Below are 19,149 nucleotides of genomic sequence, written 5' to 3'. Positions count from 1 at the left end.
TTTGTTTGTACCACCCTTCCTCAAGGTTCAGCCATTATGAAGTGCTTTAAAAAGTTATGAGAAAGGGCTTGCTTCTTATGGAATTGTGCCCATTAAAGTTTAGCAAAAGGTGGTGGGGGGAGGGGGGGAAGTAAACCTAACTGGTTCTACTTCATTTCCAGTTTGAGAATATCATCTAAATGTTTTCTTACAGTGATCCTCACAATATGCCAGGGTAAATTTAAATCCCGAGGCATTAAAATTATTACTTCAACTTAACTGCAAGGACTTCCACCTTTGAACTGATACTGCATCAAAATGGGCTTATCATAAGCCATCAAAATTGTGTTTAATTCTTTTTCACAACTGCAGAGCAGACTCAATGGGTCAAATGGCCTAATTCTGCTCCTATATCTTTTGATTTTATGTGGAATCTCCTCAGTTAAAATTGAGTGCTTGTAATCACTGTCAATGGGATTTACTATTTTCTTATAATAGAGCTGCAGGCAACCCATGTAGATTCAAGGAATGTTCACTTCTTGGTGATACCTCCCCCCCCCCCCCCCCCCCCAAGTTCACGCAGCATGAAGTGGCAGCTAGAACAAAAGGTTATAACTTCAAGTATCTGCTTCCCCTTTGTTATAAAGGAGCCACCGCAATGATGTAATAGGGTTTGTAATTTACAAGCAATTCAAATTTCAAACAAAAACAAATAAATACCTTTAAGCAGCCAGAGCAATAAAAATGCTAAAAAGGTGAAACCATAAAAGTAGGGACTGGCAAGTCTAGGTAACTATGAAAATTCTGTAAGTGTCTAATAAGTTACTTTAGTAAAGGGAAGAGCGTTAGAAACAAGGTGAATCCTGAAGAGGTCGAGACTGAGATGTCAAATTATTTGACCTGTTAGTGAAACTCAACGAGACAATTCCAGGACCAGATTGAACGCAATCGAAGATTAAATCAAAGAATGACAGACTTCAGTAAATCTGTAGAAGAATGGTGAATGGAGAATAAAAACAAGAAATTGTGGTTGGGACAATTTCCTAGCATTTATCCAAGAATAAATTGAAAACTACTTGCATAATAAATCAACATGTTAAAGTTAATCGCTGTAAGTACATGATTTAGAAAGAAACAAATCATGCATGAAAAACATCAGTCTTCCTTAGTTGGTAGGAAGAGCAGTGAACACAGAATTAGGAAGATCTGGACAGGGGGATTCTATAGGGATTATGACTAGGACATCAACCAGGTTAATAAAATTGGCTGCAAGAGAGAAAATAGTGGACTGCAAAAGTAATTTTTTCCTAATACTCAGAAATATGTTGGACCACAGAATGAAATAAAATTCTGGAACAAAAGCCTCTTCTCTTGACTGATCATTTCAAAGACAGATATATAACCCTAAAGAGGAGGATATTAATTTGTGGGCAACAATAGATCAAAATATTAGTTAATTCTTCTGCAAAACCCAAAGAAAGTTGCAAACAAATATTGATAAGATGGGGAAATAAAAAGTTTGACTCACATTTGCACAGTGGCCAAGGGACAGGGGCAAAGATAATAAATGGCATACAAAGGTGACCAAACTTACCTACTTTAGTATTATGGATTCTAAGGTACCCATCAACTTATTGATAAGCTCATTTCATTTTAACTGACTAGACCCTCCCATCATTTTTCTGGCAGCAGGGATGCAAGCAAGAAAAACTGATTTTTCTCAAGATCACAAAACTTTCTTTTAGGAATTAATGTCTTGACAGCTTAAAATGGTCAATTCTCAATTATATAAAATAAAACTATTCCCAAATTTTAAAAAAAATCAGAGTACTTACATTGACAAAGGGCCGCAGTATCGATAGATTTCTTAGGATAGACACTATCATAATGGTTTCCATTTGAAAAGCACAATGAGATCTATTTGGAAATTAAGAAAAAAGTGAGATATCTTTCCTTTTGTCACCTTCAAACATCACTTTCTATGCTACATCTGAAACTGACCAGGTTAGTTAAAATTTAACAGGAGCTCAAATTCATAAACAGCTCAAAAATTCAATTACTTCGATGACAGTTTTAAATCCAATATATTAAAAAATGTTACATAAGTTCTTTTCTGTTTTCTTAACTAATTAATAGAGGCAATATTTTTTCATCATTAAGTTCAACTAAAAACACGATCCTTCATGCAACTCTGCCCTGGATGTCACCCTTCAGTGATCAACGATGAGAGGTGTTCCTTACAACACATGTTTAATGCATTCTTCCCAAATAAAATTACTTCTGATCAGAAATACCAGATATCGCTCAAGTCTAAGAATCTGATGTTCATTTTCCAGATGCAAAAAATTGCTAGGTGAAATTTTTCCAAGTAGTGGAAGCATTCATACCAAGAATTGAAAAGTTCCAATTTCAGATCAAAATTGGCTAGTATTGAGGGCCAATATCTATTATGGAAAATATCTGCGAATGCCCATCTCTTGATCGCTTTCTTTTGCCATTTGCACAATTTGTTTTTTTTGTGCCTTGGGGGTTTCATGCTTTTCTTTGCAAGGGTTCCATGGTTTTCTTTGTTTTCTGCCTGTCTGTAGGGAAGACGAATCTCAGGGTTGTACACTGCACAAATACTTTGATAATAAATGTACTTTCAATCTTGAAGGAATGACTACGTGAATTACTAATAAAAGAATATCTCCTGAAATTGTACCTGAGACTGAGACATTTGGCACAACTAAATGATAAACTACAGGTGTAGGTATATAACTAATGCTAAAAGTAAAATCTTACCCGCTAATTCCACTCCAGTTTAAACCCATTCTTCGTCATGATTCATTTCTCTTAATAACTTACTCCCTCACCATCCAAATGGCAATTTAAGGTCTAACATTTTAAAACATTAGGTTAAATGTAGAAACATAACATGGCTATAAATAAGCTTAGCATCAATGCATAAAAAGGCGCTTCTATATGTTATTCAATTTGAAACGACAACCTCAAGATCTGTCGTCAGGAGAACATTTAGATGCTATAGATTTAGATGCTCTAGAAGACGCTAGTGCAGTGAATTTAGAAACATTCAAGATAAATCAGGCAAAGTAAATGTGGTTTTGTGAAAGGGAAAGCACGTTTGATCAATTCAGTGGACCTCGTTGAGAAAGTAACCTTTATCGTAGATAACAATGGATGTATTACAGCTACAGTGCATTTGATAAGATGAGATGAAACATCAAAAAGGGTATTGCACAAAATAAGAGCTCATGGCATAGGAGGTGATCTATTGACTTGGACTGAAGACTGGCAGGTTATTAAAATAGACAGTGGGGGAAAAAATTTCTCTGGTTGGCAAGACGTAACAAGTCTCACAGAAGTCAATGTTTAAGAACTGGGTTATCAGTAATTTTACTGAAGGGTAAAGGAAGATCCAAGAAGAGAAATAATTGAGGCATTTTTAACCGATTGAGCTTCTAGTAAAGTCCATGGTGGATAGTCATCCCTTTCAGAATGTGATATTCCTTATATTAGTTGCCCAGTAATAGAATCTAAAATTAGGCAAAGCTAGACCACCATCTTTATTTTTCCTTTGAAGAAAGACTTTGTTCAGCCGGGGTTGTTTATTATTCCATATGCAAGAGGAGAGAATTGAGTCCAAAGAGTCGAAAAAACTCTTTGGAATAAAAATAGGCAATGCTTGGAAAAGATATAAGAATTTAGGTAACACATTCATTTTAATAGAATTAATACGGCCTAACAAGGAAAAAAAAAAGAGGAGACCATTCACTGAATAGCCTTTTAAGGTAACTCAGTAGCGGAATAAAATTAGCTTTATACAAATGTTTAATATTTTTAGTAATAGTTATTCCAAGATAAGTAAACTGGTTAGTCATAATTTTAAACGGAAAACTGGTGTTTATTGGTATCAGGTTGTTTAAAGGAAATAATTCACTTTTATATAAATTCAACTTATAACCTGAGAATCGACTAAATTGAGAGAATAAAGAAAGAATGGAAGCTAAGGAGTCATTCACGTTGGAAATAAAAAGTAAAATATCAGCTGCATATAAAGAAATTTTATGAACAGTATTACCTCGGGTGATACCTGTAATATCCTTGGAATTACGGCGTGCTATGGCTAGAGGTTCTATAGCCAAAGCAAACAACAGAGGACTAAGGGGACAGTCAATGACATTTGGCCCCCCCAAGTTTGCTCCACCATTCAAAATGACCATGGCTATGTTTCATTCCCATATTCCTTTTAGGTCTAAAAGTCTGTCTACCTCCTTCTTATATATATTTAGCAACATGGCCTCCAAAGCCTGTGATAGAGAATTCCATGGGTTCACCACCCTCTGAATGAAGAAATTTCTTCTCATCCCAGTCTCAAATGTCTTATCCCATGTCCGGGATGAAGTCTGGAGACAAATGACCCAGGTAGCCCTCAAAATGAGCAGCGAGTAGGTAACTGGTAAGTACGTTATTGATAAATAACTGCCACTTACTAGCACAAACAGCTAGTAACATTCTGCTACTGATCAAATAAGGGTGGGCTGTAATGAGCTACGTCAGATTTGAACAGGAAATATCTAGGCAGTTTTTCTCATTAGGCACCAGATGCCCATGGTATAAATATACTGGAACAGCCTGACTCAAGGTGCAGAAAACTCTGGAGGTCAGGACTCCAGTTCCATTCAGGATGTGTTCTGGTCTCACACCTTTTCCTGATCCATTGCTTGAGATTACATGACATTAAACTGTTGTAAGGGTAGTGTTGTCATATTGGAAATCTCAAGAGGAAACGAAGATGGATCATTCACTTAACATTGCCTGCAGAACAAGATTGTGAATGCCTCAATCTTGCCTCGTGTGCTGAGCCTTGCCAACACCAAAGACTGGGATGGGATTTTCTTGATCCATTCAATTGCATACCGCCAAATGCAAGAGGAATGCAGAAATCTGACCAAATCCATTGTTTCAGTGATTATTTCGCTCTCTCCATTGCTTGCTGCCTTAGTTGTTTTGTCAGGCAGCTTCATTAGCTTGGCAAGTCACTTTTCAGAAAGCTTAGGGCCACTCCCAGCCAGCCATTCTGCATTCTCACTAAAAAGGTTAGCCACCCAGTCTACACGGCAATAGTGAAGTGAGGGATACTTCAACAGTTACACAATACGATGAACATTTCTGCTGTCAGCACAAGAGGCACAGATCTAAGTTGCTGGATCTGTTCTGCTTCTAAATACATTTGGCACAATTGTAATGCTTTGGCAATGGAGTGTGTCCTTGATGTCAAGACAAGACTTTGTGTCCACAAGCGCCATGATGTTATTTTACAGATGTACCTTCTACAGGCAGATTAGAGTTTGAATTGTCCCACTGTCACTCTCTAAGTAGCTATATATTCTACAGGATTTAGCCAGCTGGATCAGCAATGATGCTAGACATTAAACCCCCTATTCAGATCAGATTCCGTGTCTTGATACTCCCAGTATCCCCCGAACCCCCACCAAAGCAGTATTCATTCTGGAGGAGTGCCGCTTCATCAGCTGAGAAGGAACAGCAGATAATGATCAGAAGGCAGCTTCCTTGCCCATGTTTAGTCTTTATGTTATGAGATGTCCTGGGCTTCAGCGTCAATACTGAGGCCTGGACACACCCAGGGATCATGTTAAAGGAGTATGACACATCTTGTATGGCAGCACGCTTCTGTTTAAACATGTTTATATTTTGCTTTAGATTGGAGGAGAGAATACTTCAAAGAGAAGGAACTTGCCCCATCTCACCTACTCCCAACATTTCCTTTTAAATTTGTATGGATCATAGACATTTTAGTCCAAAACACAACAAGAGGCCCTAAAATTAAGGAATAAGGTTTCTATCCCTGCAGTTCTAACCCTAACTCATAAATACTAAATCACTTGAAAAGAACAGACTTACATGCATTTTGCATTCTTCATTACTTCAGGATTTTCCACAATGCTTTACAGCTAAGCAAGTGCATTTGAAACAACACTAGTGTTACAATACAGGAACTACTCAGCTGCCAATTTGCACAAGGCAAGCTCGCACGAACAAGAAAATAATGACCAAAATGTTTCAATAATGATAAACTAATAATGATAAAATTATTTTAAAAAATGATAAATGATAAAATAATAATGATAATGATAAACACACACAAAATGCTGGAGAAACTCAGCAAGCCAGTTCCATCTATGGAAAAAAGTACGGTTGACGTTTCCACCCAAAACCCTTTGGCAGGACTTTAGTACTTATTTCCAGTCGATGCTGCCTGCCTGCTGAGTTGCTCCAGCATTTTGTGTGTGCTGTTCGGATTTCCAGCATCTGTTTGTGTTTCGATAATGATAACCGAGTAGTAACTATTTAGTAAGACACTGTGATGAACTTACTTACCGTTCTTTATATTATATCAGGGGTTCACCAACCTTTTTTGCACCGCGGACCAATTTAATATTGACAATATTCTTGCAGACCAGCCGACGGTGGGGGGTGTTAATCACGACCGGAATATAGGTGATAAGACAATTATAAGTGGCTAATACACTCAAATTCATTTCTAAAAGGGTTCATCTGGCAAATTTAATATTAAACACACTGCGCATATTTTCCTCGTATGACAATATAAAATCATTGCAACACACCAATATCGCTGAATCGGTGGGAGCCCTGGGCTTGTTTCCCTGCAAAAAGATGGTCCCAACAAGGGGTGATGGGAGAGAGCAATACTCAAAGCAGGTTCCTTTTGTCCAGTCTATACTCCAATTTAGTTGTCGTGGCTCTTAGCACTTGCTTCTGTCCCACTTGCTCACATCTTTTCAGCTCAAAAAACTCAACAGGTTTGTCTTTAAGTGCAGGGCGCTTGGACTTAAGGTGCTGAAGCAGTTTTCATTGCCTCATTCGACAGCCTCCAGGCCCAAATTCTAGCCTCCCGCCCGCCCGCCGTCAGGCCAGGTGCGGCTGGTCGTGGGTGGGGTGAAAGGACAAGGTAAGGGCCGGAGGTCCCCAGGCCGGAGCCGCGGCAGTCACAGTCCGGAGAGCGAGGAGGAGTGCGACAGGGCGCGCGCCCGCCCCCCCTTGTAGGTAGGTAGGATCTATTGGCTGACAGAAGTTTGGCTCGAGGGATGACTTTCAGTAGATCGCAGCGAGGTAGCTTTTAGAGGCGGCGCCCATCTGTCCGCGCTCCAGGCCAGTACCAACTGCACTTCCCGCCAGCCGCGCAAGGCCAACCAGTAATCCCTGGTGCGAGGGTATCACTGCGTTTAGGTGACTTATCACCTCACGTGTGTTCAAGTTCAACAGTGGGCATGACAGGGAATGACTCATATCGTTTCATATGGACAAATCGTATCGTTTCCTCGCCACCCGGTGGTTAGGGACCACTGTATTATATGTCCTTAAAGGTTAACAAGGATAAACGAATACTTCATCTGTTTCAATGTCTCAACCTTGAGGCTTCACAATTCAAGATGCCTTATGCAATGGCTCTGTTATACTTTTTTTTTTTAAAGTCACTTTAAATGATGTTTTAACTTACCGTGTCAGGAAAACCATTTTCAGTAACATGGGCAGGAGGTCTATTTGGTTCCTGGTAAATTATAAAATCCCGCCTGAGAAGTTGAAAAAAAATACAAGTTAAATGTCTGGACCAATCAATGAACCACTGCTGCATTCTGTCTTTCTACACAACTCGACAGGCAATTGCCATCACTGCCCTAATTGCTTCAGGTACGATACAAACAGTTAAATGAACTTGAAACCCCTAAAACTGCTTCTTGAATTGCAGCAAGTTAGCCAACTAGGACACAATATAACATCAGATATTCAGATCCAAGAACCAGCATTAAAAATCTTGTCAGTGGTAAACTGCTGCATATGAATTACAATTTGGCAAGACAAGCTTCAGCCAAATATGACTTAGAATAGTCATTTGAAAAACTGAATGATATTCCCAAAGCAAATATTCTGAAGTTGTTGTGTAAAATCATTAATATTAGCATAGCAGAAGTCTCAGTGGCTTTCTGAGAAATGATGAATGGGAGGAAAATGGACAGGGCATTGATTCTGGAAGAAAAATTGCCCCTTGGAGGACACGTCGGAGTAGGATTCAGCATATGTCTATTATGCTGTCTCAATCCAAATCATCTGTCAGAGCCATTTACAGGATGCAATGCAAGCACACTCATACAACAAAATCTGCAAAGCTGTGAGCCTAAATTACTCTGGCGCACATCCCAATACATATGACAGCAAAGTTTTCTCCCCCCACCCCCAGGATTATCAACCTGCCAATACTGAGAGAATTAAAATAATGGTCTTGTTGTAAGAAGGTTATTCTAGATAATCTAATTATAACTCAAAGTGCGGGTACATACTTTCACTTCGACTGCACATCCTTCACTTTTAATCAAACCTACAGACTTCCACCAGGGAATTCTGTAAAATACAGTCATCAACCCCTCCCCAATTGAATAGAATACTCAGTACGTTTACTCAGGTAAGATAATGCAAGTTATTTCAGAAAACAGTAATCAGTTATTTTTTTAATACATGGAGGCTTGAGGAAAGAGACCAAAGGTGTTGTCTATGTTTGACAGGCAGAACACTGAAGTAGGTCCTTCAAGCACCAGGCCAGCCTTCAAGTATCCATTTGAGCAGCACTGTAGAGAGGTAAAGAGATGAGGTGGGGGGGGGGGGGGGGGGGCAGGGAGGACTCCAGCAGAAACTTGATCCAAAACATCTGAAAATGCAGTCAAGTATGAACTAAAAAAGCACGCAATTTCACCTGCACAATGGAACTTCAATTATACATACTGAATGTCATCACCACATAACAAAAGAAACCCAATTTCCTAAATCACCTCTACAAGGTTTATTAGAGAGTGCAATGAAAGACAGTATCATCTAGTTGCATTTACAGCTAAGTTACTTGTTCACCGAAACAACGGCCTGAATTTTCCTGAGTGGTACCCACTGCCACAACATACTCCTGGTTCCCAAATCCACAGTCTCACTTTCGCCACATCCTGAAGACCATCCTCATTGTCCCAAGAGGAGATGTAGCTCAGCCTCATAGCCATCAGTGCCAAAAAAGCCCTGAGCACCTGGCAGGCTAATGTGGTAAAACAAGTCAAGCACTACCCAAGAAACACCTCTGGTAGCCTTCGGCAGACAACAAAATCCCTGCACTCAGTTTTGTTAAGTTGGCAAAATTTCCTTGTTACACACACAAAATGCTGATGGAACACAGCAGGCCAGGCAGCATCGATAAGGAGAAGCACTGTCGACGTTTCGGGCCGAGACCCTCCATCAGGTCTAACGTGGACAGTGCTTCTCCCAATAGATGCTGCCTGGCCTGCTGTGTTCCACCAGCATTTTGTGTGTGTTGTTTGAATTTCCAGCATCTGCAGATTTCCTCGTGAAAGTTTCCTTGTTGCATATTTCTGTGCCATCCAGAAACATTTGAGATCAAAAATGATTAAATCATTAAAACATTAATAAAACCAACAAGAAATACTTAAACAACACACACAAAATGCTGATGGAACACAGCAGGCCAGGCAGCATCTATAAGGAGAAGCGCTGTCGACGTTTCGGGCCGAGACCCTTCGTCAGGACTAACCGAAAGGAAAGATAGTAAGAGATTTGAAAGTATTGGGGGGAGGGGGAAATGCAAAATGATAGAAGACAGGAGGGGGTGGGATGAAGCTAAGAGCTGGAAAGGTGATTGGCAAAAGTGATACAGAGCTGGAGAAGGGAAAGGATCATGGGATGGGAGGCCTCAGGAGAAAGATTGGGGGGGGGGGGAGGGGGGGAGGGGAAGCACCAGAGGGAGATGGAGAACTGCAAGCAACACACAGCCAAAATGCTGGAGGAACTCAGCAATTCAGGAAGCATCTACAGAATGGTTTCAGGCCAAGACCATTCTTCAGGACTGAGAAGGAAGGGGGAAAGACACCAGAATAAAAAGGTGGGAGGAGGGGAAGGAGGATAGCTAGAAAGCGATAGGTGAAGCCAGGTGGGTGGGAAAGGTCAAGGGCTGGAGAAGATTGAATCTGAGAGGAGATGAGAGTAGACCATAGGAGAAAGGGAAGGAAGAGTGGACGGGGGGAAGGGGAGTGATAAGCAAGTGAGACGAGGTAAAAGGTCAGAGTGGAGAATAGAGGGGGATTTTTTGCCAGGAGTAATCGATATTCATCCCATCACAGGTTGGAGGCTACCCAGACAGAATACAGGGTGTTGCTACTCCACCAAGGGAGACCTCACCTTGGCACAAGAGGACGCCATAGACTGACATGTCAGAATGGGAATGGGAGTTGGAATTAAAATGTTTGGCCACCGGGAAGTTCCACTTCTGGCAGAAAGAGCGGAGGTGCTCGACGATGCAGTCCCCCAATTTACAACAGGCCTCACCAATGTAGAGGAAGCTGCACCCGGAGCACTGGATACAGTAGGCACACAAGCAAAATGCTGCAATACCTGGAGAGACTGGCTGGGGCCCTGAATGGAGGTGAGAGAGATATGGTGTCTGGGCAGCTGCAGCACTTGGCCGTGTGCAGGGATTATTCTGAACCCCCCCCCCCCCCCCCCACCCCACTTTTCTATTCTGGCACATCCCCACCAGTCCCAAAGAAGGGCTGCAGCCCAAAAGCTCGACTGCTTATACATTTCCATAAATGTCCCTAGCCTGCTGAGTTCCTCCAGCATTTTGTGTGTGTTGCTTTGGATTTCCAGCACCTGCAGACTTCTCTGCATTTATGTAAATAATTGAATATGTACACTTTATTCTTCCCTTGCTTTCTGGCAGCCCCACAACACCAATTTAGATCGAAGGTCTCAAAGATCATGGGCAGGGGACAAATTACTCATACCGAATGCTGATGAAACCTCAGCAGTCAGAAAATCATTGGTGGGGTTCAAAGGAGGCTTATGCGAGTGTTCCCCAAAATAAACCTTTGCTCACACTAAGAAATGACAACATTTTTGAAGCACCACCAAATTCTGTTCCAACGAGGTACTGGTCAAATGGAAGTGGATGCACCTCTGAAGGATTTCGACTTGTGATCGATGTTTACGGTTCAGAATAGGAGGAATCTGAATAAAGTGGCCTAATAAACCGAAAAACACACGCTGAGTACAAAGAATGTCATCTGACTGCACCTTTGCAAATAACAGGAAAGAAGGAATTTCAATTTCTGACATTCAAGGTGGCATTCAATTTTCATGCTGATAGCCCTCTATAAGTGACTGCAATATCACACACCCAATACACTGAAGTATTAATTTGATACAAAAATGAAAAATAATATTTTTGCCCCAATTCTAACACTGAAGGAATAAGTAAACTGGAAAGAAACTCTAAACAGAAAAACTGTTATTCCTCCAAATGTTATATAGGGTACAAGTGATTTTTATTAATTGAACGTGGGAGATGTTTACTAAACTAAAATCCTTGCCTGCCATTTAAAAACGGACAATACTAGGTGCCAGCATAGCCAGCCCTCTCCATCATCACTCAGTAAACCCTAAACATACTAATGCAGTATGTTGGTCAAAACAAAGACAAGTCTAAAAACATTGAGTTCTATAGATTGCATTATATCAAAGATGTCAATTTGAAAGAATTCAGCCCCTCTTTAAAAATGCCCTCACTACCCCGAGAAGTTCCCAATAGTTCAGAATTTAAAATATCTAAAACTGGCCTTTAATGTCCAACTTAAAATTTATGTTCTGAATGTTAAAGTTTATGTCTTTGTTTTGAATTAGCGTTCAGCAAACCTATATTTCACCTTCGTCCACACTGTAATGAGAAAGCTGCTCCACATGTCCCTCACATCTTATTAGAACCTCGGCCTTTATGTGAGGTCACGAGGGTTGATGGCCTACCAGGATTACTCTGGATGTTCACAGAAATATCATTTTAATCTCCCCACCACTGTTGCAAGCAACAAATGCAATATTTTTTTTAAAATACTCTTTTCAAAAATATCTGGGATCATTTATTTGTATACACAAAAAAAAATAAACAACAATGCCACGTGGGGTTATACAAGGTTGCCACAGTAGTACAGCAGTTAGCATGACACTATTACAGCTTGAGACATTGGAGTTTGACTGTGACATCATCTGTAAGGATCCTGTATGTCCTCCCCATGGAAAGCTTGGGTTTTCTCAGGGTGTTCCTGTTTCTTTCCACAGTCCAAAGATGCACCAGTTAGTAAATGGAACATTTTAAATAGTTCCATGATTAGGCTAGGGTTAAGTCAGGGGTTGATGGGTGAATCAGCTCAAAGGGCCTATTCTGTACAGTATACAATAAAAAAATAAATGGAAATGTAACCCAGAGGCCTGAATAAACAATCCAAACACAAGTTCAAATTCCACCACAGATATGAAGAACTTAATTACAATTAAATAATCAGAATTTTTTTTCAATATTAGTCTAAACTGTGATGTACAAGAAACTGTTCAATTATCATTAAAAACCTATCTGCTTTTCGAAAGAAATTTCTGCCCTTAACCAGTCTACCCACACAACCTCAAATACACCAAAATAACCTCATAATCCATTCAGCTGCATCAAAACTGTTGTGTAAAGACACAGCGATAATAAACAGACAGACCATACAGTATTGATCTAGGCACTGATTAGTATCTAATGTCTTTGCTGAGCTGACAAATCAACATTCCCACTTGGTGTAAGAAACACAAAGAAAGTAAAAAGTAGAACATGGTGCAAATCAAGTGGCTGTCATTAAGTGTGACAGCACTACTGAATGAGCTGGCTCTATCCTGAAGAACAAAGCAGTCAAACCAGATCTGCAGCATGCGCTGAACAAATCAATAAATAGGACAAAGATACTTGATCTCATCTTCTACCTCTTGTAGATTATCCATGAGGTAGCACAAGTGTACGCAATTTCCTTTTTAACATTTTGTTGGAGATGTTATGCATCACCAAACTGTGGATAGAATCAGAACAAACGTACTCACTCAAAAGCAGACATCCAGAGGGAGCTGTGGGCCATTAACCACTGAACTACATATTCAGCCACAATTTGTAAACTCATGATCAATTTTACATCTCACATGTACATCTAACCAAGACAGTAACTCTGGTTCCATGAGTGTAGAAGAGCATGCCTGGTGCAACATGGGACTTGCTTAAAAGTGAGGCAAAGACTTGGTGAAACTGCAATGCAAGAACGTGGTAAAGAGCTAAAGCAGCAAATAATACAAAGGCATAAACACTAGAGGTTCTGCAGATGCTGGAAATCCAGAGCAATGCACAAAAAAAACGCGGAGACACATCTATGGAGAGGAACAAACAGTAAATGTTTTGGGCTGAGAACCTTCATCAGCCAAAACGTCAACTGTTTATTCCTCTCCACAGATGATGGCTGACCTGTGTCCTCCAGAATTTTGTGCAATAGAAAGGACATAGCTATTCCTTAATCTAGGGGCTTAATCAAAGGTCTGTAGTGTTGCTGGTTTTGAATGATGATGGACAATTAACAGCTAACAGAATAAACCCGTTTCAAGAATTCTCATCTCACTGTCAGCTCAGTAAAGGTTCACGAAGACAAAACTGAAACATTTACAAACACCCAGAGGCTGATAAGTCTAGCAGATGCTTTAGTTTCAGCCAGAAGTATTGAGTAGAAAACCTGTATCAGTTTCTTCCAGAGGTCTCCACCATTGCAGAAGATGCTCCTCTGCAAATTCAATGACATACAACAGGGTATTTTAAAGCATTGGACATGGAAATCAGTGGGGGGTGAGCCAAATCATATCACAGCAATAATGTTGAAGACTTGCATTCCAGAACTATCCAGGCCTCCAGCCCAGCTGGCCCAGTACAGTTTAAAACACTGGTATCTTCTCAATAGAGAGAACATTTACCAGGTACATTCCTAAACCAGAACAAATCCTGTCTAGCTAATAATTACCCAGTCCACATTAATGACCTACCCTCCATCATTTCTGAAATGAGAATGCAATCCTTAGTAAACAATGTCCCATTCCATTCATAACTCCTTAGAAAGTTATAACATTCAAAAAAAAAGTTGGTCTGCATTCAGGCAAGAACCAATCGACATGAAATAACATGCTGGACAAGCACAAAATAAGAATCAGCTCCAACAAGGAGCCTCTAACTAGCAACTTTTGACTTGTAACAGGACTACCAGTACAAAATCCTCCTCAGCAATATCCTGATCTCTGCTGATCAGGAACTCAAGTAAACAGGCACAGAGTGTCACAACTGAAACAGCAGCTCAGTGGCAACGTCGGCCATAGTAAGCGATTCATTTCCCGACTTCATCCAAGACTTTCCACCAGTAAAATGTGTGTCAGGAATGGAATGTGATAATCTCCATTTCCCTTGCTGAATGTAGCTCCATTATCAGAGCTCAACTCCATCAAAGACAAATGAAGCCCACTTGATTGATACCATTCTATAAATCTGCTTCGTCTACTATTGGCTGCAGCATGCACACTTAAAGCACCCTGATCTGAAAATATACCTCCATCAATGCTATGCCCAAATCCTGATACTACCCAATTACGGTAATAACACTGAGAAGTAGTTCAGAGGGACCAGAGCACTTTAAGAATTTGACACAGTACCACTCTGCAAATCAAAGACAAGGAAGGTGAGGGGCCATAAATGCTAAGTGTCAGTGATGCTTACATTTTGTGAAATAATAAACGGATGAATGTAGATTAGGGATTAAAGTGATCTGACTGGGCTGGAAAAACAATGATGACCCGACTTCCGGTAAGATGGCGACTGTTTAGCTGCTCCGAACTTTTGCTCCGTCATTCTCCCTACCTTTGCACTATATGTCTCCATTCTTAAACCTTAGGTATTTTATTAGGTTTCTTTTACTTGCCTGCGAACACATCTATCTTATAATGTCCAACAAAAGTACTAAAACCGAGAAAAAGGAAACTTCTACGGATTTGCCGGCTGACATTTTCGCTGCTTTGGAACAGCATCGACAAGATATTTTAAAGGAATTTAGAACTACTTTCAACCAGCTGGATGTCAAATTGGATCGGATCAATGCTAGAGTGGACGAACATGCTGAATATTTATCTCGCATCGACTCAACTTCTGAAGATTTAAAACGCCGTGTCCAATATCTGGAAACCCTCTGCTCCAGCCTAGAGCAGCAGAATTGTAAACTTTTTTCCAAAATGGTGGATCTTGAAAACCGGAGCAGACGTTGTAATCTACGAATTCTTGGTTTGCCAGAGGCCACCGAACAGGGCTCACCCGTGAAATTTATTTCCGACTTTCTCTGTGAGATTTTTGGGAAAGAATTTCTCCCGACTCCACCTGAGCTTGAAAGGGCACACAGGATCTACGTTCCCCGTGCAATTCTGGGTTCCCGCCCACGGCCGGTAATTTTGTGCTTTCATCAATACCAGGTGAAAAACCGTTTGATTATGGAGGCATGCCGCAGAGGTACTTTTGCTTTTCAAAATACAGTCATTCGTTTTGTGGAGGATTTTGCCCCCCAGGTTCTGAAGATGCGTGCTGAGTTTAAAGGTGTAATGAAAGTGCTTTTTGATCGTGGTCTCAGACCCTCCCTTTGGAACATAACCGACCTTCGAATTACGCTTACAACTGGAGAATATAAGTGGTTTAAATCAGTGAAGGATGCTGAGGCATTTGTTGGAAGTCTTCCGGCCATCCCGTCTTCTTAGGAACCCGGTCTGACCTTCTAAAATGGCGGATAAGTACCTCTCGTAGTAAAGCTATTTTTTCTGGACTCAGACTGTACTTGAATAAGTCAGACAATATCTATTGAAACTCTAAGGGCTGTAGACAATCTCTCCCTGGACCTGGTGCGTTTTTTCTAAATAGATAATCCAAGTTTAATGTTTCCCTACGGACATTTAGATTGTACTTGTGTAATCTACTTTATTCTTGTATAACTTTATCTATAGAGATCTACAATTGACTTTAACTTGTTTTGGAGGTTTGGAGTTTTTATTGAAGGCCTCCCTGTTGGTTGATTCATAGTTTAAGTTTTGCCTTTTTTTTTCCTGTAAATGGTTGATAAGTACTCTCTTCGAATCTATAATTTCCCTCTTTTCTCCCTCCCCTTTTTTTTCTTTTGATCTTCTATAATTTTTCGTGGGTAGGTTAGTTTTGGTTTTCTTTTGATTTTCTTTGTATTAAGTCTTATACTTCTGCTGAAGTTGTTCCTATTTGTTATTATGTTTTCTAGTGCATAAACTAGTTACCATTTGCTATAGTATTTATACGGAACTGTTGTTAACGACACAGAACTGGAAGTCGTACTTGGGTTAATTTTTTTGGTAGAGCTAGCTGCTTTTTTTGGTAGCCGTCTAGTTTTGGGTTGCGAGGATGGGGTGGATTCTCCAGTTCCAACACTACTCACTGTTTCCTTTGCTTTCCTTTGTTACTCAGGACATGTTTCTGTTTTGATTCTACGAATCTATGTTTACATTTTTGCTCCCAGACTGTTACTGTACTGCTTGATTTTTTATATGCCTGCTGCCTTCTACGCACTAACAATTGATAATGGTTAATACACTTAAATTTGTGAGCTGGAATGTAAAGGGATTGAATCACCCTGTTAAAAGAAGGAAGGTCTTCTCACATATTAAACAACTCAAAGTTGACATTGCTTTCCTTCAAGAAACTCATATTCGTTGTTTTGATAACTCCCGACTTCTGTCAAAGTGGGCGGGTCAGCATTTTCATTCATCCTTTGCCGCCAAAGCTAGGGGGGGTCTCCATCCTTATTAACTCAAATATTCCTTTTGAACTCCATAATAAGATATCTGATACAAATGGCCGTTTTATTATTGTTTCTGGTAAACTATATAATACTAAAGTTGTACTAGCAAACCTGTATGCCCCCAATTTTGATGATGTTAATTTTATTGAACATTTTTTCTCCTCACTACCAGACTTAAACTCATACTCTCTTATACTGGGTGGTGATTTCAATTGTTGGTTAGATCCTAATTTGGATCGATCGTCCTCTGTTGCTAGACCACCTACTAAATCTGCCTTAGCTATTCAATCGTTTCTCTCTAATTATGGTATCTCTGATATATGGCGTTTCCTCCATCCTACTGAGAGAGATTATTCTTTTTTTTCCACATGTTCACCATACCTTTACTAGAATTGACTACTTCTTACTCGATAATCAACTCATTCCATTTGTCTATTCTTGTGATTATCAGAGTATACTGATTTCTGACCATGCCCCAATCACTCTGTCTTTAAATTTTCCTGGTCTCCCTCAGAGGAATAAACACTGGCGGTTTGATTCGACTTTATTATCGGATGATGATTTTCTAAAATTTATTAAGGATCAGATAACCTTTTATTTTAACACCAATACATCACCTGAAATGTCATCCCTGACTGTCTGGGATGCCATGAAAGCATATTTGAGGGGCCAAATAATCTCCTATACAGCAAATCTTAATAGAAAGTCCTGTGCAGATCGATTAGACCTCATTAATCAGATCAAAGATTTGGATCAACTGTATGCTCAAACTAGAATCCTCAACTATACAAGAAGCGTGCAGAACTTCAAACTAAATTTAATCTTCTGTCTACTCAACCTGTCGAACGCCAACTTCTTGAAAATAAGAGTCGCTTTTATATCCATGGCGACAAATCTGGTAAATTTCTAGCCAATCAGCTGAGGCGTTCCAAAGCCAAACAACATATTACAAAGATCCGGAAGGGGAATGGAGACTTTACATCAGATCACTTAGAAATCAATGACGCATTTAAAAATTTCTATTCTCGACTTTATTCCTCTGAATCTTTGAATGACAATATCTCTGTTGATCATTTTTTAAATAATCTGAGTATTCCTTCGCTTTCATCTGATTTTAAAGCCAAACTGAATGCGCCTATATCATCAGAAGAAATATCTTTTGCAATTTCTGCATTGTCTTCAGGGAAATCTCCTGGACCTGATGGGTTCCCCGTAGAATTTTATAAATCATTCTCTTCACTTCTCTCTCCTCAGTTACTCTCAGTATTATCTGACTCGTTTAATTACGGTAAATTGCCACCCTCTTTTAATGAGGCATCTATTATTCTTTTATTAAAAAAGGGTAAAGACCCAACAGAGTGTTCCTCGTATAGGCCGATCTCTTTGCTTAATGTTGATGTTAAAATCTTGGCCAAAGTTTTGGCTTATAGATTAGAAACTGTTATTCCCTCTATTATTTCTGATGATCAAACTGGATTTATTAAAAACTGTCTCCCTTTTTTTAACATGCGGCGCTTATTTAACATTTTATATTCACCTTCAACTGGGATTCCTGAATGTGTTATTTCCCTCGATGTGGAGAAAGCATTTGATCGTATACAGTGGAACTACCTTTTTGCAGTTTTAGAAAAATTTGACTTCGGTCAAAGTTTTATCTCTTGGATCAAATTGCTGCATTTGTGTCCTACTGCCTCTGTTTTAACTAATTTTCAGAAATCCCAGTTATTTAACCTCAAAAGTGGCACCCATCAGGGATGCCCTTTAAGTCCCTTTCTCTTTGATTTGGCTATAGAACCTTTGGCAATAGCATTTCGAAATTGTCCTGAACTGACTGGGATTTGGAGAGGGGGTGTTGAGCATAAAGTTTCTCTTTATGCTGATGACTTATTACTTTTTCTCTCAAATCCGTCTACACCCTTACCTCCAATGTTTTCACTTCTTGACCAGTTTAGCCAGCTCTCTGGATATAAACTCAATCTACATAAGAGCAAACTTTTCCCAATTAATAAAGAAGCACAAGAATTAACATTTAGTGATCTCCCTTTTAAAGTAGTTCATAATCAATTTACTTATCTTGGGATTACAGTTACAAGGAAGTTTAAAGATCTCTTTCGTCAAAATTTTGCCAATCTTTCATATACTATTAAACAGAGTCTGTTACAATGGTCACCTCTTTCTATGTCTTTGGTAGGTCGTTATTAATGTTGTTAAAATGTATGTTCTCCCTAAACTTTTATATTTATTTCAATCAATCCCAATTTTCATTCCTAAATCTTTTTTTGATTCCTTAGACTCTATTATTTTGTCATATCTGTGGAAGAACAAGCGCTCTAGAATTAATAAAGCTTATCTCCAAAAATCTAAAAAAGAGGGTGGCATGGCTTTA

The 19,149-nt window shown here is 39.6% G+C and overlaps 1 protein-coding gene across 2 annotated transcripts in view; it reads right to left on the bottom strand.

Annotated features, from left to right (window-relative positions):
• The window catches only part of otud4 (OTU deubiquitinase 4), an 80,481-nt gene that overhangs the window by 36,233 nt on the left and 25,099 nt on the right, over window positions 1–19,149 (bottom strand). For both annotated transcript variants that reach the window (XM_073042954.1, XM_073042955.1), the window contains exons 5-6: window positions 7,523–7,595; window positions 1,815–1,896 (exon numbers count right to left, since the gene is read on the bottom strand). In XM_073042954.1, the coding sequence (XP_072899055.1) occupies window positions 1,815–1,896; window positions 7,523–7,595 (155 nt within the window). The remainder of the gene's footprint in view (window positions 1–1,814; window positions 1,897–7,522; window positions 7,596–19,149) is intronic.

This window comes from Hemitrygon akajei, chromosome 4 (genome assembly GCF_048418815.1).
Source record: "Hemitrygon akajei chromosome 4, sHemAka1.3, whole genome shotgun sequence".
Taxonomy (NCBI): domain Eukaryota; kingdom Metazoa; phylum Chordata; class Chondrichthyes; order Myliobatiformes; family Dasyatidae; genus Hemitrygon; species Hemitrygon akajei.
This window is presented reverse-complemented; position numbering and strand designations above follow the sequence as displayed.